The sequence below is a fragment of the Neopelma chrysocephalum genome, unplaced genomic scaffold (assembly GCF_003984885.1).
Source record: "Neopelma chrysocephalum unplaced genomic scaffold, ASM398488v2 Primary Assembly neopelma1_94, whole genome shotgun sequence".
In the NCBI taxonomy this organism is placed as follows: Eukaryota; Metazoa; Chordata; class Aves; order Passeriformes; family Pipridae; genus Neopelma; species Neopelma chrysocephalum.
This window is the reverse complement of record NW_020897756.1, coordinates 3832581-3859208: the sequence shown is the minus strand read 5'-3', so window position 1 is coordinate 3859208 and position 26628 is coordinate 3832581. Positions and strand designations below refer to the sequence as shown.

At 45.9% G+C, this 26628-nt stretch overlaps 2 protein-coding genes across 5 annotated transcripts in view; one reads left to right on the top strand and one right to left on the bottom strand.

The window, feature by feature from the left end:
• TRPC4AP (transient receptor potential cation channel subfamily C member 4 associated protein) overlaps nucleotides 1–24264 on the top strand; it is a 36123-nt gene extending 11859 nt beyond the window's left edge. The window contains exons 4-19 of the mRNA XM_027693944.1: nucleotides 1531–1588; nucleotides 2785–2840; nucleotides 4380–4508; nucleotides 5617–5818; nucleotides 7539–7727; nucleotides 8697–8839; nucleotides 13093–13224; nucleotides 13872–13930; nucleotides 15947–16048; nucleotides 17416–17499; nucleotides 17795–17885; nucleotides 18210–18350; nucleotides 19539–19647; nucleotides 19864–19976; nucleotides 20195–20401; nucleotides 21647–24264. Coding sequence (XP_027549745.1) covers nucleotides 1531–1588; nucleotides 2785–2840; nucleotides 4380–4508; nucleotides 5617–5818; nucleotides 7539–7727; nucleotides 8697–8839; nucleotides 13093–13224; nucleotides 13872–13930; nucleotides 15947–16048; nucleotides 17416–17499; nucleotides 17795–17885; nucleotides 18210–18350; nucleotides 19539–19647; nucleotides 19864–19976; nucleotides 20195–20401; nucleotides 21647–21784 — 1953 coding nt within the window. The 3' untranslated portion in view covers nucleotides 21785–24264. The remainder of the gene's footprint in view (nucleotides 1–1530; nucleotides 1589–2784; nucleotides 2841–4379; nucleotides 4509–5616; nucleotides 5819–7538; nucleotides 7728–8696; nucleotides 8840–13092; nucleotides 13225–13871; nucleotides 13931–15946; nucleotides 16049–17415; nucleotides 17500–17794; nucleotides 17886–18209; nucleotides 18351–19538; nucleotides 19648–19863; nucleotides 19977–20194; nucleotides 20402–21646) is intronic.
• Nucleotides 24265–24636: 372 nt separating this feature from the next.
• The window catches only part of MYH7B (myosin heavy chain 7B), a 28301-nt gene continuing 26309 nt past the window's right edge, over nucleotides 24637–26628 (bottom strand). For all 4 annotated transcript variants that reach the window (XM_027693943.1, XM_027693941.1, XM_027693940.1 and 1 more), the window contains 6 exons: nucleotides 26412–26537; nucleotides 26106–26276; nucleotides 25729–25833; nucleotides 25241–25336; nucleotides 24963–25100; nucleotides 24637–24755 (listed from right to left, as the gene is read on the bottom strand). In XM_027693943.1, coding sequence (XP_027549744.1) covers nucleotides 24750–24755; nucleotides 24963–25100; nucleotides 25241–25336; nucleotides 25729–25833; nucleotides 26106–26276; nucleotides 26412–26537 — 642 coding nt within the window. In that variant the 3' untranslated portion in view covers nucleotides 24637–24749. The remainder of the gene's footprint in view (nucleotides 24756–24962; nucleotides 25101–25240; nucleotides 25337–25728; nucleotides 25834–26105; nucleotides 26277–26411; nucleotides 26538–26628) is intronic.

Sequence of the window (26628 nt, the reverse complement as noted above, 5' to 3'; positions counted from 1 at the left end):
AGGCAGTGGTAGAATCCAATGCTGTGTTTTTTTGGTTTTGTTTTGTTTTGTTTTTTTTTTTTTTTTTTTTTTTTTTTTTTTTTTTTTTTTTTTTTTTTCAAAAATCCTGCTCTGGGGCTTGAAAGGGAATCAGTCTGACCTGCTGGTACTGATTGTTTTGCAGTGAGTAACTCTGAAGGACCCTAAATTTGCAGTGTATTCTCTATGCTATAATGTGTGATAGTATATTCTTTATAATATTTTTGGATTCTGACAGCCTTTACATGAAGGAAGAACAAAACCACATTGTCCTCCCTTTATATGAATCCATGTAAAATACAACGTGAGAGTGCAAACACATGAACTGATGAAGCCTCATGGATTTTATGCCTGAATGCAACCCCATTCCAAGAAATAAGATCTCCTAATTCCCTTTCTGTGCCTTCTGCCACACAACATTAAAACACGAACTTTAAAGCATAAAAAACATAAACCCCAAACCCTGAGGTGTGAATTCTGCTCCTTAAAACAGGAGCCATTAATATGAGCTCTGCATTACTGCTGCAGTCATTTTTCTCTACTCTATTGATGCTACAATTACTGTTACAAATATTGCTGGAAAATGTATATTCCTCTTTAAAGTTGCCTATTTATTCATTTGTCAGTGCTTAAAATGTGGCCTCCAGGTGGCTTCCTCTGTGTCTGGGTGGGTAGTTCATTAAAAGAAGGGCAAAGTTAAGCTAAGACTAAGAGAGCAAGTAGTAAATTGTAAGTTTATTGATCAACTGGGTGGTGCCTACATTGCTGTTGACAATTTTAAACTGAATTTTAAAACTAGGGGCATTTTGCAGTACTTGGAGGAGTTGTCAGTTGCTTCTAGTGGTTAACTCTCATTTTTAAATAAACTGCTTATTTTTCAAAATGTTTTAAGATAAACCAGTGGTATAGACTGAAGCAACTAAAGATCAGTTCTACATTTAACAGAACCACAGTGTTAGTCTTGGAAAACTGATTGTTACATTCCTTAAATAGAAATGAGACAACATCTGTAAATATATAATAAGTATAGATCAAGGTGATGTACACAAGCAGTGGCTTTTTGTTCGTGAGATTAAAATCTGGAGCAACTAAATTCTGTTATGTCTAGACCTGAAATACGTTTGAAGGCCAGAAAGATTTAGGGAAAGCCTTTGCAAAATATGCATTTCTCTGCAGATTATTGCTAAAGATTCCCTATTTTGGGAGATGTGTGATAGCCATTCCTGATTTTATCTGGAGGCATGTGAAAGCACATTCTTTGCAGGCTCAAATTCTTTAAAACTTGCCAGTGGGAGATTATTTTGTACAACCATTACTGTTTCTTCAGGGTAAATGCAACTATTTTCTATCAATGTGATTTTGACACCAGTGGAGTTGTTGATTGTAGAGCCTCCATTATTCACCTCTGTGACTTCAGCAGGGACAAGTCTGGGTTTGACTTTGTCACTGGCAAATTAATTGGTATTTGTATCTAAATGATCATTCCTTTAATTCTTTATCTTATCGTTACAGCTTTTAGTAGAAATTCTCATGAGACCAACTCTTATTACACAGAAAAAGAAGCAGAAAAGTAAGTAAATGCATGTTTTATCTCTTTTTTTTTTTCCCTCCCAGTTTTGCCTTGTGTTCTTATTCAGGCAGAAATTGTTCTGTTTTTCTGTTATTCTCTTTCCATACCAGCAATTTCCTGTTGATTCATTTAGGAATGAATCATTGGTCTCTTTGTTCTCCGTGGTACTGATTTGTGTTGGGATTTGGGATAGTCACCTGTTGGGATAGTCACACGGCTCCAGAGGGTTCATACACTCAGCACAACATCCCTCCCTCAAAGAACTAAATCTGCAATCAGTGGAAACTCTTATTGCTACTGTGGCTACAGCTACAGTGAGCAATTTTTAATAATAAGCCACAAAACATTGTTTATGTAATAGGAGCTACAGAGATTGTGAGATAAAAAATGTGCTGTTCTCCTGACTCACTTCCACATTGCTGTGAGGAGAACTTTGCCAAGGGGGTGCAGTGGCTTCAGCACAACTTTCCTGCTGGAGCAGCTTTGCTTCAGTGTTTTCATTTCCCCTGTTTGTGACTCTGCTGGTTCCCTGAGCCCTTGTGAGGAGAGGGAATGTCCTGGTGCACCCTGTGCCCGTCAGCCAGGGAACTTCAAAGGTGACGTGGCTTGAACTTGAGCTAGAGGCAACTGTTGTAGGGCTGTACTGAAAACATATTTTAAATATTAAAATGTGCAGTGAATCAGATGGAAAGCTGTTCTTATGAAGTCCAGGTGCTGTGTGGAGAAAACTACATAACTGTCCTTATTTTTTTTTCCCCCATACTAAATAATTTCACATGTGAACAGGTCAGGTAAAGACTTAGAGAATCACAGAATGATTTGGGTTGGAAGGGACCTTAAAGATCATCCAGTTCCACCCCCTGCCATGAGCAGGGACACCTTCCACTAGCCCAGGTTGCTCCAAGCCCCATCCAACCTGGCCTTGGACACTTGCAGGGATGGGGCAGCCACAGCTTCTCTGGGCAACCTGTGCCAGGGCCTCCTCACCCTCCCAGGGAAGGATTTCTCCCCAATATCCCATCTAACCCTGGCAATTTGAGTGCTTCTTCCAGTTTCTATCCTCCAAGGCATTTGCACATGTGATCTGAGGTAGCAGCCTGAAATTTCCCTCCATTTTATGGCTTTCCATGGCATTCCTTGGCATTGGTGTCCCTTGGCAGCCTATGGCTGGTGACTGACTGTTCTCTCCTTTGCAGTAAGTGATGACCTCATCAAGGACTGTCTCAGCATACTGTACAACACGTGTCTGTGTGTAAGTACAACCGCTGCAAAAGTCTTCTGCTGGTCTCTTTTTACAGGTGCCACTTGTTAAGACAATATACAGACTCTTAAGTGTAATTTAAACTTACTCTGAAGCTTTATGTGAAAATTCCTTCAGTTAAATACAGGACTGCCCTACATTTTGGTGTGTTACACAGTTTCTTAGTCAAGTTTAAATCCTCTGGTTTGGATCTTTCTGTCTCTCTGTTTCAGTAGGAAAGCCATGCCAGCCTTTGTTGAGTTCCATCTTAGAATTTGAATCTGGAAATAGATCCCTGTTAACCCCAGCTGCAGCTAGTCTTGTTCAGAACTGGTGCTGACCAAGTGTTTTAAGTTTGATCCTGCAACTCCTTCGTGCTCTGGGTATCAGTTTAGTTCAGCTCTGTGGATGGCAGAGCAGTGCTGAGGAAGGTGCTGGGTTAAAGGCCTGTGGAAATACTTTGTCATTAAAATTCTGAAGCTGAAAGCACAGGCCTCCAATTATGCATGCAGGGAACATCCTCAGGATTGTTTACTTCATCACACACTTCATAACCCAGGGAACATTGTTTAACAAAAATTTAAAAAAAAGAGAGGCGGTTGGTGGCTTTAAGCTCTTGTGAAGACATCAGCCTGATCTCCAGAGTGTGAGTCTTACACAATCGTATCTCACTGCTGAGGATCTGCACACATGGGAGGGGGAAGAGAAGGGATGCTTTTTTCTTGGCTTAGATGATTTATTTTTTTAACTACAGGTAATGCTACTACTCCAAACTGTGAAAGAAGCAAGTTTGCAATTTTTAGAGTAGCTACTGTTTTAATTCACTTTGGTATTGCTGCTGTCTCTTGAATGAGAAGTGTGCAGGATCACAGAAATGGTGTGTGAGCAATATTAATGTGTAGATATTGAGGAACTATCTAAGCCAGTGTAGATCTGTGAGCAGTGGTGATATGCCAGTCACATAAAGCAGACAGCTTTGCAGGCACTGAGGATGCAGTTTTAGGTTCCAGGAAAGCCTGGCTGTGCTCTCAGCAGAGCTCAGAGCATGAAAGTTGTCTGTAATGGTTAGAGCATGAAAGCCAGTCTTAAATTCAGTGCTGAACTCAAGTTCAGACCTCAGTGTGACTTGGGTTCATCACCAGGTTCATTTAGGCCAGTGCTGCATTTGGGTGGCTCGAACTGAGAGCAGTGCTGAGGATTGAGGAGTGGCTGCATTTGCATATCATGGCATGGAGCTGGTGACAATTTGTATGGGGAAGCAGAGACAAGCCTGTCTGGAGTGTTGCCAGGCAGGCAGGCAGTGTTTAGTTTGGATTCAGGCAAATAAACAGCTCTGAGGTGAAGCCTCTCATCACGGAGCCTGTCGGTTTTGCAGGCTCGTGTTACCTTCAGACAAGGACTGGGGTTAGTTTTGGTGGCCATAAACCCACCTTTTCCTGGTGTCAGGAGTAGCTGGGTCAGTAACACACCATCTGCAGGGCTGTGTCCTGCATGTGCTGTGACTTGTGGCTTCTGAGGGTGGGCTCTGACCGGGTCTGTGCTGGTTTGCAGACGGAAGGAGTCACGAGGCGACTGGCAGAAAGAAACGACTTTGTGTTGTTCCTGTTTACATTGATGACAAACAAAAAGACATTCCTACAAACTGCAACGCTCATTGAAGATATCCTGGGAGTTAAAAAGGTTAGTTACTGGTTTCTTTGATTTATTTGTATGGCTTTTCAGGCCAGTAGAGGAAAGAGCTGTTGCTTTGAAGAGTTGCTGAGGATAGTCCTCTTAAGCTGCCAGTCCCAGTTGTAGTTTATTTGAAACCTGACTGTTCACAGTGATCATTAACTTCAATCACATCTATAGAGAAGCCACACTGTTCATGTGGAGTCATCCTTGCAATGCTTTTCCATAGCTCAGAGGATGATGGGAGGTGAGCACCCACCATCTGAGTACCTCACTGACATCAAAGTACAGCCAATGTTTCAAATAAAGGAAATGAACCTCATATAAGTTAATTTTTCATCCTTGCCTTCTGATTACACTTCACACATTATACTTGTCCTCATGACATCTGGAAGGGCCTCCCATCCTTCTCTCTTACCTTGGGGTTTGTCACCTCTCAAACAAGTTGTAGGCTGGGGAAACAGGACACTTCAGTCTTCTGCACAGACTGGGGTTGTTTTTTTAATTATTTACCATCATCATTACAGCTGAGTTCTCTGATGTGATGGACATAAAATATTAAAGGTGTAACCCTGGGAAAATCCTGAATGAACAATGTCTATGTACATTTTGTGGAGAAAGTCAGGAGTCTGTAACTTGATACTTTTTTACTTAGGTTGAGGTAGATGTAATTCCTGAAATAAGTAGAAAACAAGCTTAGTTTATCTGAACAAAAACGGTGTTTTTCTGACAAACATTTTCAGCCTCTTTTTATTAAAAAGGTCTTTTAATGAAAAAACTGAAAAGTAATCTGAAAGGTGATTCTTATCTGTGAGTTTCAAAGAAAATACAGAAGTGGAAAACAAAATTGAAACTTTTAATACCCAAACATAATTTATGTATTAAATTGGTTTGTGGGATTTTTAGTCAAAAAAGGCCCCCAAATTTTATGCAAATATCCAGTCTTTAAAGTATGGATATCTGTACAGCAGTTGTAAATCCCAACTGCTTTCACACTCTTCACTTGCTTCTCCTTTCCTAACATCAGAATAACCCACAGAGCTCCCCAGGGAGGATCTTGTGTCTGTGTTCACTTATTGAACGTCACATGTGACTCAGTTGGTGTTGCCTTCTCCAGGAAATGATCCAGCTGGATGATATTCCCAACCTGGCCAGCCTAGTGTCCAGCTTTGACCAGCAGCAGCTGGCAAACTTCTGCAGGATCCTGGCTGTCACCATTTCTGAGCTCGACACGGGCAGTGATGACAAGCACACACTTCTTGCCAAAAATGCCCAGCAGAAAAAAAACCTGGGTCCCTCTCGAGCTGAGATTAATCAAGGTAATTGTTACACTGTGAACAAATCACACTAATCTCCATAGTAATCTCATTTTTCCCCTTTTCAATGTCACTTATGTTTCTGGAGGATACTGAAAGTGTTGTGTCTTGCAGAGCATTTTTCTTTATTTTCTTTATCCCTCAGGCAGTTTCCTGGAAACAGTCTTTCCTGTTAATGAACTTTACTTTGTAGGTTTTGGGTTGATATGGTCTTGCTAATTAGGTGGGTTAATTTCTGTCATTTCAGCACTCTCTGATGAACTGAGTGGCTTAAAATAATTGGATTTGCTTTCTATGGCTCAGTCATGTCCATGGCAACTCTTGGTAATTCTGTGTCCTCCTTAAAAAACTGATTTCTGAACTAAAACTGTGTGCAGCGTGGTTGCTGTTGGAGCAGTTCCTCTCTGGTTTTATCTGATGTTGTGTTGAGCAGAATGTCTCTTTGTCAACAAGGAAATTGTGTTTAATGTTAGTTATGTTGCCCACTGATACCAAAGCAGCCTTGGAAATCTGTGGGTCTCATCTCAGCTTTAACTTAGGGCACAGTGTAAGTTTCCTTATTTTGCTGAGTACTTCTCAAGTGCAAAAGCCTTGCCTAGAAGGATGAGTAGGAATTGGAAAAGTTAAATTGAAGTACCCTCAAATGTAGAACCTGCTGTTTTCAGTTCTTACTGTGCTGAAAAGCATTTGAGCTTCTGAAGCAGATGTGAGAACTGCATCCAGTGGGAGGTGAGTAGCATAATACAGCAGCTGAGAAACTTTAAAGGGAGGGGTGTATTTTCTACCCTGGGATGGCCAGAATTCTCTTGTGAAGAGCAGTGGACAAGTATGGGTAGGTGTGGGTACTAAGTTTAATTTAAATCAGTTGAACTTAATAAGCTTGGATCCCCCAGAGCTGAACTTAGCCAAGCAAATGTTTAATTAATCTGAGATTATAAAATGTATTCTACTTTAAAAATTCTATCAGGGAATTTATCCTTTCAGAGATTAAACTCTTTCTTATAATGTTAATGGCCAAATTCTTTGTCTTTTTCCACTTGCATCTGCAAGTGTGTAGTGAAGTGAAGCCTTAGCTATGTACCTTTAATAAACAGGTCCTGTAATTAAGTTATTCTGTGAAAACTTGAGGGCAAAATGCAGCTCTCCAGGCATTTTGCAAAGCAGTGTCTTCTGTCCTTGCACTGCTCCTTCGAAGGGTGCAGTTTCCCCATTAAAAGCCTCAAACCTGGGGCTGCTCTGGTGTATTCCCCATTTGTTTTGCTCCTTGATGGTCTAATTCAGGAAACCATTACTTAAAAAGCTGAGGGCTTTCCTCCCAGCTATTCCAGTGAACCAGTTCAGTTTGCTACGAGACAAACACCACAGGAGGGAAAACGAAGGAGGAGCATCACACAGAGGAAAGGGGGTGTGGAGCTGCCCATTCCAAGGGCTGCTGCCTTATTTCTGCCAGCTTAATTTTCAGCCAGATCAGTTCCTCGATATTGAGTCACTGTGGACTGGAAAACAGCACTGAATTATTCCTGGAATATGAAACTCTCTTCCAGTCCTTAATAGGAGGCTGCACTGACTTCTTCCATCTTTGGATCTTTTTGATCAGATCTTTTTAACCATACTCTTCTGTATCCCTGATGTAGATGTTTTGGTACCTTGTGGCGTGGAGGATTTGATGACTGCTGTGTCGATCTTAAATAGGAATAAAGTTGTTTTTCTTTTTTTTTTTCAGCTACACTTCTGAATATTCCAGGCTTCATAGAGCGATTGTGCAAACTGGCAACACGGAAAGTGTCTGAAACCACAGGTACTTCCAGCTTCCTGCAGGAGCTGGAGGAGTGGTACACCTGGCTGGACAATGCACTGGTTCTGGATGCACTGATGAGAGTGGCAAATGAAGAGGCAGAGCAAAGCAGTACAGGTACCTGGCTTGCATTCCTGCAGCTGATGTATATCCTAACCTTCTTCAGGGTTTGCCATGTGTTGCTTCTCCTTTCAACCAGAAATATCAGCAGTTAGGTCTTATTCCCAGTTTGTTCTCATGTAGCAGTGATTTTTTTTTTCCTGATTAAAGTTAGCAGAATAGGTAGGAAATGTCCTTGAGCAGTCTGTGCCCTTTGCATGCCTAGATAACCCTGTAATGCTGTACATCCTCAGCACTAATCTCCCTGCAGAGGCAAAACAACCCTTCTGAGGTGACTTCACCAGCATTTTCCTCTAAAACTTTGGCTGATGGCTTTGGGTCCAAATGCTTCATACCAAGTAAGTGGCCCCTTCTTTAAAAAGGCAATCTAGTTTCAGCAAAATTGAGTAAGTAATTGAGGAAAAATAATTATTCCAGTTAATAGAACCGTAGGAAAATGCTTTGAAGCACATGTGTGGTTTGTTTGGTATTACAAAAATGCAGGGTATGTCTTGTAAAACTCAAAAGTACTTAGTACTCCTGTTTCTGCCCTTAGCAGGGTAATTCTGCATAGGGTTATGAAAATTATTTAACTGCGGCCCAAGAATACCGGTCCTGAGGTATGAAATGAAAGTATATTAATAGTAAATGCTTCTGATCTCTTACCCCTGCTTTCATTACCTTTTCTGCCATGTCCTGGTGCAGCAGTCTATTAATTCATTTAGGTGACCCTACTTATTTTAGGTCATTGAGCTTATGACGGACAAACAATTATTAAAAACTTATCTCTAAATTTCCAGCTATATTTTTTTTTGTCTTCTGTGATTTAAATTGGTTATTTGCTGTACATCGCTATTTTTAGCTGAGAGGAAGATTCAAGCAGACGGGCTGGTCCTACACCTGCAGTGTTGGGTGTAAAAGTAATAACTGTAACAAATCCTTGCTGTTGAAGCTGCCTCAGGCTCACATTTTTGCCATCTTGTTCAGAGTCTTCAGATGAGAGTGGGTTGGCCAACAGCTCAACACGGACACAGCTCCCACAGTCCATGAAGATCATGCACGAGATCATGTACAAGCTGGAGGTGTTGTACGTTCTCTGTGTGCTGCTCATGGGAAGGCAGAGGAATCAGGTGAGCCCTGGGACATGGTCACACAGGCAGCTGATGTCCCTTTAGACCTGAGTGCTCATTAGTCAGGTCATGGGCACAGAAACACGAAGGGCAGAGCTGGAGGCACAAAGCTGGGCAGAGCCCATCGTGGCAGCCGTGCCCAGACACACAGGAAGGGTTCCACTGGGAAACAGGGCTGGGCACAAGGGTTGGGGGTCCAGTCCCCACAGAGCTGCTGCTCTGGTGCAGGATGGATGCAGGAGGGTGTCTCCTGCATGAGGATCCTGTCCCTCTGTGTGAGGAAGTGTGTGGGTGTACCTGGATGCTGCAGGAGCTGCAGCCAGGCCTTCTTACCCTCCCGGTGACCTGTTTGGATGGAGCCCCTTGGTACCTTCCCCCTCCTTGGCTGCTTTCACTTTTGGAAACTCTCTGGGGTGGTGTGAGTGGGTGATTTTTGCAGCAGATTCTCATGTCTTGGCTGAGTGTGAGCAAATTTTAAACTCTTGAGCTGAGAGAATGCACTTCAGTGCTGTCTGCACTGGTCACTGCCTGGTAACCCCACTCATCTGTTCCTTTTGCCTTTCTTCCTTTTGAAATAAAAAAAAAAATTATTCCCTGCCTCACACAGGCTTATGGAGAAGCAGTCCCTGCAGCCTGGCTGTGGTTTGATTTAAATGGGTCACAAGCACGTTGTGCAGGGAAAAGAAAAGCAGTCCTTGGTGCAGTTTTGACAGGTTTCCAACTTTGTCAGTCTGCTCAGCTCAGCAGAGCAGCTCGGGACAGCAGGGACATTCACATGCCCTGGAGACTGGGAGGCCAAATTGGTGTGAATGGAAGGGACTGGGTGGGCCAAATTGGTGTGAGTTGTTGAAGGGCTGTTGTATTGGGCAAGAGTGGCTGTGTTGGGGGGCATTTGCTTGAGCACATTTATCTTGAGTATTTTGGCCTTTGCTGGTGACCTCCCACTGCATCAAAAGTCACAAACACTTGCCAGTCTCTTAAATCTCTTGATCTGAATTTAAAATAGAAGTGCAGTTGTAGTGCAGTCCCAAACAGAACTAACCTGTTCACTCTGAACCTGCAAAAGTGGTGGTGGACTCTCCATCCCTGGGAGTGTCCAAGGCCAGCTTGGATGGGACTTAGAGCAACCTGGTCTAGTGGGAGGTGTCCCTGCCCTTCAAGGTCCCTTCCAACCCAAACCATTCAAGGATTCTAAGTGGATACTTGGCATTAAAAATAAATAGATTCTCTATAAGAGGGGACTAGCAATTGTTGCAGAAACCACAATCACTACCATAAGCAACTGTTGTCATTCCTTTTAGAAATACTGTTTCCGTTGGGCATAAAATAAAATTTAAACAAAGCCCAGACGTAACTGGAACTACCAGAACGTGGATCCGTTAGGAGGACTTTTTTTTCCATTGTATCAAGCCAGATAATTCATTGCTGCCTGATTTCACCACAGGAATGCAGTTTTGTAGATACTGCAGAAACAGCTTGCAGCTTGCACTCATCCTGCTGCCACTGCTTCAGGGAGCTGGATTCCTTCCCTCCCTGGGTCAGCTCCAGTGTGTTCCTGTCAGATATGACAAGGCAGAAAATATGCTGCTGAAACAGCCAGCTTTGAAGCTGAATTTATTTTTTAATTTCCTGAGAAAACAACTCTTTATCCTTCATCTGCTCTCTCTGCCCCCATGCAGATGGGAAAACTAAGGATAAAGCTGGCATGCAGTTCACCTCCTCCCCAGGACTGATACAGGGGGACTGGAATTGAACTCTTGAAAGATTTGAGTTACTTCATTCCCAAGTACTTCTTGTGCAATCCTTTGCCTTTGAAACGCATAATGTATCCTTCATTCCTTCATCTGCATAAAACTTGTGTGGCAGATGTGAATCCGATTTTCCCTTCCTGAGCCAGGCAGATGAAAACTGGAGCTGAGCTGTTCTCCATGGAAAGCTCCAGTGTGAGGGACAGCAGTGTCTGCAGTAGCACACTCCCTGGCAAGCCTTGCAGCTGCTTGGTGGTGTCCCTTTTCTGTGAGGGAATAAAAGCACAGGATCTGTGATTCCAGTCTGAGCAGCCAAAGGACTTACTGGTTTTAGGTTGGATTCATTTTGCATGGAATTTCTAAAGGGCGTCACAAACCTGCTTCAGTCCACCATGACAAGCAACAAAATGGTCTGGCATTTGCTTGAAGCATTGTGCAGCTTCCCAAACTCAACCAGTTTACTCTAAATCCTTGGTGTGAACTTGATTGCCGGCTAATTTGCATAAATTGATAACTGTGGTAGCAGTGACTTGGCTCTGCCTGCTGCCACCTCAGGGGTGAGCTCACCCTCGGGGATAAGTGGTGTTTCTCTCAGATCTGTGCCTTTGCTTCCTTCTCATTATGGTCACACCCTAAATTACTCTCCTTTTATGTATTTCTGGGCTGTCCTGCATGTCTGTGTTGGGGTGAAAAGCCATCAGGTGATTTGCTTGCTCCTGTTGTAAGGAGCCACAATGCACACAGCAGAAACTCGTGTTTTAGTGGTGAGAAAGCACCAGGCCAATTCATGTGAAGGTGGGCAGCAGCAGGAAAAAATCCAAGGAGTTTGAAGGATAAATACAGAGCAGGGATTGCCTTGGCATCCCCAGGTAGTTGTAATGAGTTTGAGGTCTGGGAGAGAGTGTGATACAAAGGCAGTGACTGTCATGCAGCTCCTGTAAGGTGAGAGCTTTAGAGCTGAGCAAACTAAAAGTGAACGAGACACATTTGAAATTAGGGATGAGTCATTTAGAGGGAGCAGACTCAGGAATTAAAACTAGGAACATGGAGAGCTTTTCCTGTGGTGAGGGCTGAGGCAGCTGCAGGCAGCTCACCCACTTGGCTTCCTCCTGTTGTGCCTGTGCCACGCTGGCCTTGGAGGGACAGGGAGAATACAGGGAGCTCTTTGTTTGGAGAGATTCCTCAGAGCTGGTTTTGTTGGAGGCTTGTGTCCAATAGCATTTTAAAATACTGGAGCACTAGAGGACTCCAAGCTTTGCAATCTCTCAGGTAGGATGGGTGAGGTGGGAAGGAGCTGGATGCTTCCTCAGGTGTGATACTTGGGATGTCCAGCAGCAGGAATGTGATTTCCATGGAGACGGGGCAGCTGGTGGCTACAGCCAGGAGGAATGCAGAAAGGCCATCAGCTATGATGCAAGTAAGACTGAGAAAATGAAAACCTGTAAAACAGCATCAGGTTTAACTCTTTTGGATTCATTCAGATATTTGAGTAGATAGAACAAATTTGAGTGACCTGCTGGAAATGCTGCTGGTTATAATGCTGCATCCTGGGGACAACCTGGGTTATTGTTCAGTGATTTTGTTTGTTGATTTTAAGGAATAGGTCCATTACTACTTTGGGCACTTAATTTTTGCAGCATGTTGGGCTTCCCAGTCATGTGGTTTTCATTTGCAACCACATCTCAAGGAATACTGCTTATCCTAGGCCTACAGTTGATGAGAGTCCCACTTTGTATTTCCCTTATTCCTCATCTTCCAAATTGCTTACATCAAAAGTCTCACAGCTTGGACTGAAGGTGTTTTAACAGCTGCTCACACCAACATTAGGTGCTTTTTTTACATGAGTAACTCTGTTTCAAACACGTCAGGATGTGCTGTGACCCAGCTTGGCAGGCAGACTGATAAATAAACCCAAGTATTTTAGCATTTTCTTCTCTCCTGATCATTCTCTAAAGAATTCAACTTCTCCTTAACCTGAAGGAGCAGTGCAATGTGGTTGTGTTACTGCTGGATCCAGCTTTGCTCAGAGCTCCTGCCCAGGTCAGTTGAGCAACACCCATGTTGATAGTTTGTGTTGTCTTCAGAGGCCTTCCTGAGCTTCAGCTGTGTGAGTGGAAAGGGAAAGACAAGGACACTCCATGGGTGACTTGCAGCAGAACATGGACAGCTCAGCTGTGTAATACATCATTGTTAGGCACAGATGCATTTTCAGTGTGCTGTAAGTGATCTCCCCCTGCCCAAAGCTGCTTCCAGAGGAACACTGGTTAACAAGCACTGGCAAACAGCTCCCAAAATGTCTGTTCTCTCTGCCTGTCCACCAAATGGAAGGTACTGTAACAATACACCATGGTGAGTGTGAGTGTTAACTCACACTCTTGCTGTTTGATACAAGAATTCTCCTTCTGTTGGTAGAGAATGACAGAATTGTGCCCATCTGTTTCCAGACCACGTTACATCTGTGTTTGAGGCTGCAGCAAATGACTTTGTACCTCTCTTTTTTCCCAGGTTCATAAAATGATTGCAGAGTTCAGGCTCATTCCTGGCCTCAATAACTTGTTTGACAAACTGATCTGGAGAAAGCATTCAGCATCAGCCCTGGTTCTGCATGGACACAACCAAAATTGTGATTGCAGCCCGGTGAGTAACTCCTGAAATTCTGTGTTGGGTGGTTATCCTGTCATACAATCCTCAGGAGTTGTGCTGAGGAACTGGGTGCTTGTATAATCCACAACTTGAGATGTGGCAGCATTCGGTTTCTTGGCAATTATTGTTTTCACTGAAGTCTTTGGCTTGTGCCATCAATTTAGCAGGGACAATTTAGCCTCTCCTCTCTCCTAGTTTGGGAACTGGGAAAGGGGGTAAATTGGTGGACCCTGGAAGCCAGAGGCAGAAGATAACCAAAACTTAAAGGAAATGATAACTAGGAGGGGCACAGAATAAATTGGGGCACAGTCAGGTTTAGGGGGGTTGAGTTTTTTATTGGATTCTTTTACTTTTTTTTTTTCCCTCCAGTTGTAGATGTTCTGAATTGATCAATACAGTGATGAGCTTTTCTGCCTTAGCAGTGAGAAGAAATTAGTAATTTTATAGGCTTGGAGCAGTCTCCACTTCAATTCTATTTTGGGAAGCCTGCAAAGTGCAGCCTTCCCCTTTATGCAAGTCACTTGCTCTGCTGACCAGAGGGCTTTGATTTGGAAAGGTTTTTTTATTCAGCTTGATAACTAATGATATCCAGAAACCCTAAAGCATTTATTTTTTTTTTTACTTTTCTTGTCTCTTTTTAGGACATTACTTTAAAGATACAATTCTTGAGGCTTCTTCAGAGCTTCAGTGATCACCATGAGTGAGTATGAGAAGCTGTGGTGGGTTATGGCTCAGTGGTGTTTGCCTGGTTGCAATTCCAGGTGTCCTGAGCACAGGGCAGGCTCCATGTGAAGGGAATGTTGTCCTGTCCTTAATTCAGATTTCAGGTGCTTTTCGGCTCCTGCTGTGAGCAGCCTAAGGCTCTGCTCTCCAGTGGGCATGTCTTAATGTGCCTGTTGATACTTGAAACCAGCCCATTTTGCTTCATGTTGAAATGTGCTGGGACATGTCTGTGATGAGTTAACACTTTCTGGCTGAGGAAATAAGGAGGCAGCTTTCATGATGTTGTTTATCTGCCTTCTCCCCAAGTGCTGGTAGTGAGCCAGTGGGAATAGGGAGAAAGCTTCTGTCTGCCTTCCAAAGGCATCCTTAGGAAACTTGAGGCTTCTGGAGTATTTTGAGGGGTTTGCTTGGGGTTTTTTTAATGCTGTGCTGCTGGTACAGATGTAATTCTTGCTCTATTCTGACTCATGGAATTACATCTTTCATTCCATCAGTGTCCCGTTGCTCTAATTCAGTCCTGTGAGATGGTGTCCACTGCTTACAAACCTCTGTGTTTGAGGCATGTTGTACTTGAGGTGCTGGTCATATCCACAACCAGGATGATATTTTTGTGCAGGTTTTATCTAATACTGTTGGATATATTGGAAGGATCAGCCTTTTTGATTGTGGAGTTTTAGCTTTGAGAATGGGAAGCTGCTGGACAGACATAAGGGGAAGGCTGACCTATTGTAAATCCTCCAGGCAAGACATTGTTTGCCCAGGAATCACTCCAGGTTTTCCAATAAAATCTCTTTAGATGATATTCCTACTTAAGTGGCTGCTAGAAAGATCTCAGGCTTGTTTAAACAGAAAAGAGCTCCCAGCTGTAACATTAGAGCAGGTGGAATGTGTGGAATCTGGTTAAGGGTTTTAAACAAATGAACTTTCTATGAAATCACAGATTAGCTGAGGACAAGATGAGAGCAAGTACTTGTACACTAATATTAATTTCAGTAAAATTGTGTCTAAACCAGACTTGCAGAACTGTTTGTTGCAGGGAGAGAAGGGCTGTGTTCTCCTTGCAGAAACCTGTTAATCCACATCAAAGGAAGCTTTACATGAGAACCTCAGTGGGCACTAATCTGGCTGATGGTGTTTGAAACAAGGAGACACTCAGTCCCCTTGGGTCTAATAATTTTTCTTCCATGTAGTTGCTGGTTTGATGAGTAGTTTCTTTTTGCTCACTCATCACTGCATCCTGTGCTCCCTGAGGTTTCCTGAAAATAAATCTGTGCAGTCTGATTCTGAGCACTTTGAAGTAGGAAGATGCTGGCATTGGGCAGGGAGTGTGGCAAAGGGAGCCCCTGGACTACATTTCTACTCTTGTCAGACTTGTTCTGCATTTAATTTACTTTACAGATGAAATAATTCATTTTCGTTATGCAAAATTCAGTATTTGATAAAGAATTTCCTGCAAATTCCTGGGGTTTATATCCATTACTGTTCTGATCTTTACATTTCGTGATGTTTTTAAATATTGCCAGAGTGAAGTTTGCTGAGAGCAATAAAATACAAGGATGATTGAGTACTTTTTTGCAGCTTCTGCTTTCTGAGACTGATTACTGATAAAGAGCAGTATGATAAAGCAGAGAAAAACTGGGGGAAGGTGTGAAAAAGTTTGCTATTTAAGTCTTCTGAAATTCAGCAGAATGTTGTTGAGATTTTAAAAAACGTGAAGAAAATAATTACAAACCATAAGATTTTGAACAAGTCAGCAGAGAACCATCATCTTAAAGCTGGTCAGTGCTAAAACTGGAATTTGGTGAATTTTGGAGGAGGTTCAGCAAACAGCAGCTGTCTGGCCTGGGGGAGGGAGCAGGGTGGGAATGCTGTGAAGAGCAGCCAGGTGAGAGAGGATTACCCAGCCCTGCAGCCCTGTGGCTTTACTTCTCATGGAATTGCATGTTTGCCTCTGGAATTCATCCTGGTTTTCTCCCCCGCTGTCTTGCTTTAGGAACAAGTATCTCCTCCTAAACAGCCAAGAACTGAATGAGCTGAGTGCAATCTCCCACAAAGCCAACATCCCTGAGGTTGATGCAGTTGTCAACACTGACAGGTGAGAGGGGATAGAGGGCTTTGGGCAGCAATTTAGGAGTTTTTGAAGCATCTCTGTTGGAGGTTTGGTGTCACCTGTTCTGTTTGAGGTCCATCTGTCTACCACAGTTTAATTTCAGTGATGCATTTCAGCAGGAAGTGTCCAGGTTTGTGTGATATTGATGGTTATTAGCAAATCTAAAGTGTGCTCATGCTCAGAGTAAGGTGTTTTAAAAACAAAAGCAACCTTAAGGAAAGCCCAAAATGGGAGGTGGTTGAGTTTATGGCCCAGATTTTATTATGTTATTCTAGACTGTTTGTCTGGCCTTGTACAGCAGGCATTGCAGACAGAACTGGAAAGTAAACCCTGATCCCTCAAATCCATTAATTGCTCCTGCTAATAAATCTTAGGTTTGAGATTCAGGAGCAGTCTGTGCACACATAATGTCCATTTCCAGGCTGTTTGAACAGATCCAGGTGTCTGCTCAGAGTATTTTAAGAGCACCTAATAAACAGAATAAGCTAAATTAGATTAACACGTTAAACCACTTACAGAATCTCTGGTGTTACATTGGAGTATCTGTTAGATTGACTGTTTTGATTCAATAAGCTCTTTAACAGACAGTTCTGGTGTACAAACCTCACCAGGTGGAACACAGTTTGCAGAATTGAGTTGTCAGAATATTCCCAGAGTTTCAGCAGGGGCTTGGGCTGCACAGAGCAGATTTACCTCGCTCCGAAAGGGAATCCTCTAAGAGGATTTCCAGATTATATTTATTATCATAATACTGTGTCTAATTGGGAAGAACTTGAGGGTTTTTACAGCTTTAGCATTTAGTTTCCATGTTGCTTTTCTTGAAATGTGAGGTCAAGGCATTGCTTCTGCACAAGGTGGAATCTCCACTGAAGATGTTTAATACAATTAGTATTGCAGTTGTACAGCCTCTATACTTTTACTACACCATACAGAACAAGGTTATCTTGTGTAGCATCCAGGTTTCCATACTCTGCTCTGCCTCCTAAGTGGAATTTAGAGCTTCCTCGTTGAGCAAGGTGTGTGTTTTTCATTCCTAAGATCAAATGTGGTATTTTTTTTCCTAATATTTTCATTTCTGCAAGCTGTGAATTGCTATTTCTGAAAAATATTAACAATTTGAGAGAAAATGAATAATTTTTCTTTAGGATTTATTTGGAAGTTGTGTTGCAGACATTTACCAAAGGCAGTGAGGAGAACCCTTCTGGTAGAACTGGCACAGTAGTTGTACCATATACTTAATACTGAGATTTTGATCACCAGAAGCTCTGGAGCAGAGGCTGGATTCAGTATTTTGTAAGGTACAGCATTTGCCAGCCCTTCCACTCATGTTGTCATTCCTTCACCTGCTCCAGGAGTCTTGTCTGTGATGGGAAGAGAGGTTTGTTGACCAGACTGCTTCAGGTCATGAAGAAGGAACCGGCTGAGTCCTCCTTCAGGTGGGTTCACTCTGCACTCTGATGTGCTGTTTGAGATCCCTGGGATGTAGCTTTGGTTTCATGCAGCTTATTTCAGCTGGGAATGCTTGAGAATCAAAAGCCTGGCTTTGCTGTGTGTGGTGGCATTGCAGGTGAGGGAGAACACCAGAGCTTGCCCTGCACTCCTACCAGTGTGGCCAGGGACAGGTCTCACTCCACTGTCATGAGACAGATCAGGAAACTGGGTTGAAATTACAGATGTCATAAAGTACTCCCCTTGCTCCAAAATTCACACCTCATTTCTTCTACTTCTCAGGTTTTGGCAGGCAAGGGCGGTTGAAAGTTTCCTTCGAGGCACCACTTCCTATGCAGACCAGATGTTCCTGCTCAAGAGAGGACTCCTGGAGGTAAGGAACTCTATGTCAAGCATCCTCCATAGTGATCAACAGGGATTTATCTGCAGTGAATTCATAAGTGAGTTAAAATATTAAACATTCACTGGGAATACTTTTGGAAAGCACCTGTGAATTGTACTTGTGGTGGCCAGTTGTATAACCTGCATCAATGGGAAGTTATTTTAACAGGAGACTCATCTGGATTGTTGTCTTTAGTTCAGTCATCCAAGAACTGAACCTGCAGATGAGTGCTCTAAATAGTGGTTAAACCAGATCTGTGTTGTGCTGCTGGCTTGGCCTGAGCTGTGGCAGTAACATGTTTTCCTCCTCTGCCAGCATATTCTGTACTGCATCGTTGACAGTGAGTGCAAATCACGGGATGTGCTCCAGAGTTACTTTGACCTTCTGGGAGAACTGATGAAATTCAATATTGATGCATTCAAGAGGTTCAACAAGTACATCAACACAGATGAGAAGGTAAATATTTGTAAAAGCTGTCCCCCCGAGGGTCAAATTACAAACTTGTATAGCCAGAGGTAGCACTAAAACTCAGATTCATTTGGTTTTGGTGTGATTGATGAGCTTGGGGCACAATAAACATTTAGGGGTGAGCTGCCAAAGTCTCTCCACAGGCAGATGAGTTGCTGCAGACAGTTCTCAGCAGTGCTCCTGCTGTCCTGAGTCAGCAAGTGCTGAGCTGTTCAGAAAACGCTGCCCTGTTACATGATCAGGCAGGTCTAAGGTCAGGGCTCAAGGATGGCAGAGCATTTCCTGGGAAGCCGCTGAATTTTGAGTTAAGCTGATAGTTCTGGACATTGAGACAGCTCCAAAAAGTCTTTTACTGGAGCTTGCAGCTCTTATGGACGTGGATTCAAATATTAATATTTGATGCTGCAAAGAGATGTCATATCTTTGATGTTATTTGAACTTACAGCCATTTTAAGAAGTCGTGGCTGATGTAATTACCTATAAAACTGAGTTGCACATGTAAATCAAGGATGGGCAGCTCTGTGCAAAGTGGTTTCATGCTCTTGTGCACTTTGTACATATAACATTAGCTGTTGGGTAGGTTCTGAATGGCCTCATACTCTTGCTTTTGTTACTGTAATTTTTCCCTCATTGCTCTTAGGTCTGGCAGACCTTGGAGAATGGGAAGTATAAATGTATTTAAAAGAAAGTTATATTTAATTTGGGTTTTTTGTCTAGTAAATGAACTCCCACATTCTACAGAATGTCTTTAGACTTCATATGTGCTTCCTATTTATTGATCTATAACTGGGTTTAGTTCTCATTCTGTGTGACTCCCTCATTGTATTTATTCCTCCCTAGGACTGCCTGTGTAAAGTAAGTGTAGGAAAACATGGAGCTGGAGGAATTAGAGGCCAGCAACCAATGCTGTCCAGTCTCCCTCTTTCAAAACAAAGAGTGTATGAAATCTTGCTCTCGTTGGAGTAGGACTTCACAAAATATTTTAGGGTTGCCAGGACTCTGGCATTTTTCTGTTCCACAGTGATTTTAAGGCACTTGCTATAGGGATCCTTTGGTCAGCCAGTGTTGGGCTGGATGAGGCAGATATATTTTGTTAGAGATAACAAAAAGGTCATGGCCCTGAGTGTTAATATATTTAATTATTTTAATTTGACACTAAAAAGGGTTTCTCTTCAGTTCCAGATATTTTTAAACCAGATCAACAGTTCCTTGGTTGACTCAAACATGCTGGTTCGCTGCATCACGCTGTCCCTGGACCGGTTTGAGAACCAGTCTGATGCTAAAGGTGAACAGGGAGGAGTGGGGTGGGCTCTGTTTGGTGGTGATAACGTTGGGAATACCTGAAGTCTGGGCTTCTGAAAATTCGGGGTGCAGACAGAGGGAAATGCCACCCTGAAAGTTTGTTTCTGCAGTCTGAGCACCAGTTCTTGCTGCCCTGGTGCTTGGACCAGCGTGTCTGACCCTGCAGCACCTGCTGACTGTGTTTCTCCTCTCGCTGCAGTGGCAGAGGTCCTGTCCGAGTGCCGCCTCTTGTCCTACATGTCCCAGATGTCCATGAGAATGTCCTTCCTTTTCCGTCTCATCAATATTATCCATGTACAGACACTCACACAGGTAAAGAGCTGACAGTAACTTTAGTTACCTTGCTGGTACTGGAGTGATGAGCAGAGCTGGGAGCAGGGAGGAGCCTCTTGTGGAGATCCACGACCCTTCCTCCTTGCTGTGTGCAGGAGAACCTCCCGTGCCTGCTTTCCACAAGCATATTTTGTAAGGATGTGTTTACAACCAACATCTTGATATTTTTTTGTTTGCTGTGTCATTTTTACACTCAGGAAAACGTCAGTTGTTTGAACACAAGTTTAGTTATCCTAATGCTGGCCCGAAGGAAAGAAAAGCTCCCCTTTTACCTGCGCACCTTGCAACAGATGGAATACACGGAAAAGTACCCTGGATTCATCCTGAACAACTTCCACAGCCTCCTGCGATTCTGGCAGCAGCATTACCTCAACAAGGATAAAGACAGCACCTGCTTAGAAAATGTATGTGACCCTCTGACCACAGCAGGGCTCGACCACAGCAATACCTGCCTGCCAGTCACCACAGGAATGGGAAGTGGGAGGTTGTGAAGGGAAAGAAGGGAGGAAGTTCTGCCCCCAGTGTAACTCCTGCAGTGTTTTTAACACCATCTCACACAGTCAGGCTGCCACAAGGCAGCTGCTGGGTTTCCCTGCAAACAAAACCTGAGCTCTTGGCTCTGGCACACAGAGTTGCTGAGTGGGGTGAGAGACAGGGCTGGCAGGACGGGCAGGGATGTGGAGGCAGGACAAAATCCAGCTCCCAGACTAGTTAGCGCCTTAACCAGGCTGTTCCCTCTTCCTGGAGTGGCAAACAGTGCAGGAAATTCTCTGGTGCAGCTGCTGGAAGACAAGGAGCTGCCCTGTGGAAAGCAGCCTGCAGGCTTCTGCTCCAGAGCTGTTCTGTGTTGGGCACTGGGGTAGAAATGACCTGTGATGAGAAGGCAACTTCCTTGTATGCACTCTGCAAGGTGAAGTGAGGTTGTACAGGTTTCTTCAGTGATTTTTTCAGTGATTGGGTGGCAGCTTTAACAGATTTTTAATGAGTTCAAGGAAAAACCCCTTCAGTTCAGAAAGCTCCTATGGATGAGGTACCTGAGGTGGAGCAGTATTAGGGCTTTGGAAGTAGAGAAAATAAGGAGTTCCCAGACAGGAGGAGTGTGATGGAGGAGGATGATGGATGGGAATAACTAGTCCAGTGTGTAAAGGGTGTGGGTAACACATCATGTGTGTTGGGCTGCCAGGGAATGGTGCAGGAGGGATGTGAGCAGGGAGGGGGTGTTGCCTTTGTGTCTTCCCAGGGCTGGGAGGTATTGCCAGTACCTGCAGCATTGCAGGGACCCAGAGTGTGCTCAGACTGGACAGCAGAGGGGAAGTTTGGGGTGGTGTGGGTGTATTGGCCCAGGCAGAGGTGCTGGCAGTCCCTGTATGGAGGCACACGTGTCCATATCTGTATCTCTATATGTACTGGGTAGTGGGAGGCTGGTGGTGGAGGGTGTGGTTGGTTCATCCAGCCCTTCTGCTCCAGGCCCCAGGGAGGGAGGGCTGGGTGGTGAATCCAGAGCGTTGGTTACACGGTCGGGCTGGGGAGAGCTCGGGATGAGCAGGAAGCAGTTTCCAGTTCCCTCTGCTGAGTGCCTTTGGGATGAGTCTCGTGCTGCATGTTGGTTCTGTGGGCCACTCCAAGCATCCTTTTCTCTCTCCCCACAGAGCTCCTGTATTAGTTTTACCTACTGGAAAGAGACTGTATCTATACTGCTCAGTCCGGACCGGACGTCCCCCTGTGCCATAGTGAGCTACATCGACGAGGCGTACATGGACATTGACAGAGACTTTGTGGAGGAGTAACCCTGGGCTCCAGCTTCCGATGGACAGCGCTTGGAGGGTCCCTTGCAGCCCGTGGATTTTCAGGGATACGCTGCGTAGTGTGTGTGTGTGAGTGTGAGTGTGAGGAGCACTGTCAAACCCCAGCCCCTCCCGGTCCCCAGCTCTGATCTCTGACCGATGAGACTTTGGGCAGCTCTCTGGGCAACACATTCAGGGATGTATCTTCCAGTTGTTCTGGGATAAAAATAACCACCTGCAAAAACCAGCCTCTGTTAATTTTTTCTCTCTCTCTCTCTCCCGGTCCAGTGGGGTTGGTCAGAGATGGTTTTGCTGACAGTGAGGATACTCTGTATGTGCCAGTTGAGTTGTGGCTCTCTCATGGCAAGTCAAAAGCACAGCAATTGCCCTCCAAATGTGAGGTCCAAGGAGCCAGTCTGACCAGGACCCAACACCAGCCACGTGCAGAGCCCCCATGGGGACCCCCTTCAGGTGTAACCCTTCTGCTGGGGTTTGGAATCAGGGGTTTAGGGTTGGGTAGAGCATGAGTGTATGTGTGTGTGTGTGCTTTTAATTCCTGAGAGCCCTAGCTCCAGTCACCTCTTCACCATCTCCTTTTGGATCATTTGGTACTAAATCTGTGCATTAGGAGAGAACCTCTGCTCCTGCTGTCTTTCCTGCAGATCCTTTCCACCTGGAGGCGTTTTACAAAGCTGCAGAGAACAGAGACATTTGAGCAGTGGTGGAATTGCAACAGGGGTTGGCTTTTTCACGGAGCACTAGCATTAAAATGTACTAATTTTTTAAACTTGCGGCTTGTCCCTTCTCTTGGGTAACTAATCTGGTTTTAAAATCCTTTTCAGGACCATTGCTCTTGATGTTAACCTGCTATGCCTGGAAGTCTTATGTCAGTCTCTTGCTTTCAGTCCTTAATATCAACACACACATTAATCTTGAAGTGCAATATTTACTGGAGATGTCCGTATTTCCTGCATCTGTTTTAATCAGAATGTGTTAAATGCTGGGAATAAACACTCCTGTTCCTGAAAGTAACTTTGTAGGATATGTTGGGAAAGGGGGAATTGGGTTTTGGCAGTCTTCATTGCCAAACCTGCACGTGCCCTGCCTGCTCACCAACACTGTGTTATCCAAGACAGTCAGATTCCCAGGAATGAGATACAGCCACTACATTTAAGTCAAAAAAGTGTCTTACAGTTCCAACTAAAAGAAACCAGTTTTGAAACATGCATCTGATTATTTTTTTTTTACATTTTCTAATTTATTTTATGAGAGGACTTGACTTCAGCTCTGTCCAGGCTCCAGAGGGGTGAGGATGTCCCAGAGCCTGCAGCATTTTGTGTCTCATTGTTTCCAGCAGAATGAATCCCACTCTGAGGCTCCCAGTGCTGGGGGTGGAGGAGTGAACAAGGCTGCAGTCCCGAGGGCAGGACCTGTCTCTGAACATCTCCCTTCTCCTCTTGCTTCTCTCACCCCTCGGTGTCCTGCTATGGACGTGCAGGGTGGTCAGAGCTGCTGAGCTTGTGCATAAACCTGGAGCCTTGCAGGAGCTCCTGGGGATCCTGGTGGCCCTCCCTTGGGGCTGCTCCAGTGGGATCACCCTGGGGAGCTCCTCCCTACAGCAGCTGCAACTCTGTTCTTCACCAGGTCACCCCTGCCCTGCCCCTCCCTCCCCTCAGCTAATTTCTTTCTCATCTGTACTTTTTTGTTCTTGGGTATTTGTGTTTTTGGTGTATCTTTGCTTCTTCTTAACTGTAATAGATGTACACTTCAAATAAATGCTTCAAATTAAAAGGCTTTTAAGTTAAGGGATGCCTTTTCCATAGTGTAGTTGATTGGTGCATCCACTGAATGCTGCTCTGACCCTGCCCCCTCTCACCCCCTCTCTGTGTTTTAAGGTCCGTTTGGGGCTGAGCAGCCCCTGGGAGGCTGAGCTGAGCCCACACCACCCCATCTGCTCCCAGGCCTGGGAGCACAGGCATGTTTGGGTCTTCACCTGTTTGAGGTGTCTTGGCTTTGCTTTGGGGCTGAGGCAGGAGGGGCAGAGAAAGGCAGAGGGGAGAAACCCATGGCAGCTCCTCCAAGGACGGAGCTGGGCTCCAGGGAGAGGCTCTGCCCCAGTGCAGAGGGTCACAGATACATCCTGACTGGGGCTACATTCCTGTGGGCTCGTCTGTCTGTGCCAGATGCTTCAAGAATCTCATTTTGAGAGGGACCAGACCCCCTCTGTCCTTCATCCTTGTGTGTTATTTATGGAGAGCAGGGGCAGGTGGTGCTGGGACAGCCCACTGGCTCCACAGAGGTGGCAGCAGGTTGGGAGCTGGGACAGGGAGGAAGTGGGACCCCTGTCACTTAACAAATACCTCGGGAAGTCTGCACTGTCCCCGTGGTTTGCTGAGGTTCGTGCTGCCCTGATTAATGCCAATTTACTAACTGCAAATAAACATATTAAATGGAAACTATTAAAGAAATCTATTTTAAAGAAATGAGCGGAGGTGTCTTTCTTTGCAGTGACTTTGCCAAAGCTGTAACAACCCTCCATGTGCCCTGCAGGGCTGTAGTTGGGGGTTTTATGTTCTCAGGAGTAGTGGGTGAGGTCTGTTCTGCCCCCCTGTCCTGCCTCACCCCTCAGCTCTGGTCCCCTGAAGCTGAGAGACGTGTTTTGGTGGGGAGGGATGAGGATAGGGCTCTTTTCCCAAAACCCATCCCAAGCCAGGGCTGTAGAGCTGGAAGAACGAGGCCTGGACCTCTCCTCTGCCCCTACCTGGCTGTGAAAAGATGTCCCCAAAGACCCCAGCTGGCACCACATCCCAGCAGCAGAGGCCAAGGTTACCCTGTGACAGACACAACAGAGCAAGTCCTGGCAGAGCTACATTTATTCACACGGTGCAAAGCTGGCGGTGGCTGTTGCAGCCACTTGCCTCCAACCTACAGCAGCAGCTGGGACAGGGCAGGGTGGGCACCCAGGCTCCTAATGCTGGAAAAAACCCAAAAGGGCTTTGGTGAGAGCTGGGACCTGGGGGACAGAGCACTGTGCCACCCTTCAGGTCCCGGCAACAGTGGGAGGTGAGGGCAGCAGTGCCAGGGCAGGATGTGGCCGTGGGCTGTGTGGTCACTGTCCTGGCTCCAGGGCTGGCAGGAGCCCCTGCCCTCCTCCCCACTGCCCCAGTCCAGGTGTGCTCACCTTGGAGAGGACGACGTCCCTGGTGCGGGCGCGCAGCTTGTTCACCTGCGTCTCGGCGATGTCGGCGCGTTCCTCGGCGTCGTCCAGCTCGTGCTGCACCTTGCGGTACTTCACCAGGTTGGAGTTGGCCTGCTGCTCCTGGAGGGGGTGAGGGGAAGGGTGGGTGTGCGGGGCACAGCTCCCCACATCGCCCTCAAGCCCCCTTGCAGCCCTGCCAGGCGGTACCAGGGAGGGACAGCCCCGTCCCCCATCCCAGGAGAGCAGTGCTGGGCACTTACGGCCTCCTCGAACTGGCGCTTGTAGCTCTTGACCTTGCTCTGCAGCTTGTCAATCAGGTCCTGCATCCGAGCCAGGTTCTTCCGATCTTCCTCAGCCTGCAATGCCCCAGCTCTGTTAGCAGGACCCCAGCAGCCTCCCCACTTGGGGTCCACCTGCCCCCCACCTTTCTCAGAGAGTCCCAGTGGTGCCAGGGCCCTACACACACACACACAAAGGCCAACCCAGCCCCCTGTCACAGCATCTGCCCCCTGGTTCCCTCCCTGTGTCCCATCACCCAGCTCAGGAGCTGCTGGGAAATGGGCAGAAGGACACAGAGCAGGATGTGCATGTTGTGGCAGAGACAAACCTGTCCCACCCTGCACAGAGCCCAGAACGAGCCCAGGCTGGGCTGGGCTCGGTGGGTGGGTTATTGTTAAACACAAGAGGATGGGCAGAGGGAGTTGTGCCAAGCCCTGCTGTGCTGGGGCTGTGCCTGGTGCTGCTGTACCTGGTAGCTCATCTCCTTGATCCTCCTCTCGTACTTGCGGATGCCCTTCTGGGCTTCAGCCATCTTCTTCTGCTCCGTGTCCAGCTCTCCCTCCAGCTCCCGCACCTGCAGGTGGGCACAGCCCGGCTCAGCACCCTGCTCCTGGGCACCAGCGCCAGCCCAGCTGAGGCCAAGTCACCTTCCCAGCTCAGAGAAGCCTAAACCACCCTGAGCACAGGCTGGGAGCCGGGCCCAGGCTCGCAGGTCCTTGGGGACTGTCCCCTGGTCCCCCCAAGGCACCACCTGGCCCCCCAGGGATGGGGTGGGACAGGGGCCAGGGCAGCACCAGGAGCTGGCTTCTGGGGGACAAAAACAGGGATCTGCCCCTGCCTTCTCACCCTGGCCTCCAGCTTCTGGATCTGCTTCTTGCCCCCCTTGAGAGCGATCTGCTCCGCCTCATCCAGGCGCATCTGCAGGTCCTTGACAGTCTGCTCCATGTTCTTCTTCATCCGCTCCAGGTGCGCGCTCGTGTCCTGCTCCTTCTTCAGCTCCTCTGCCATCATGGCAGCCTGCCAGGCCAAGAGCAAGGGGGCATCACCACAAGGCCAGGCAGCCCTGCCAGACACAGGGGGAAGTTCTGAGACCCTCCCTTCTCCTCCCACCCCCCCTGAAAGCACCCAGTACAGTGCCCACCACGCTCTTACATCAGTGATGGCCTTCTTCGCCTTCTCCTCGGCGTTGCGACACTCCTGCACCGCGTCCTCCACCTCACCGCTCAGCTGGGAGACGTCTGCCTCCAGCTTCTTCTTCTGGTTGATCAGGCCCGTGTTCTGCACACAGAGCAGGTTCAGTGTGACCAGGGCTGGCCCTTCACCGTGGCCAGTGGAGAGGCTCCTGACTCTCCTCCCGGCAGAGATGTGG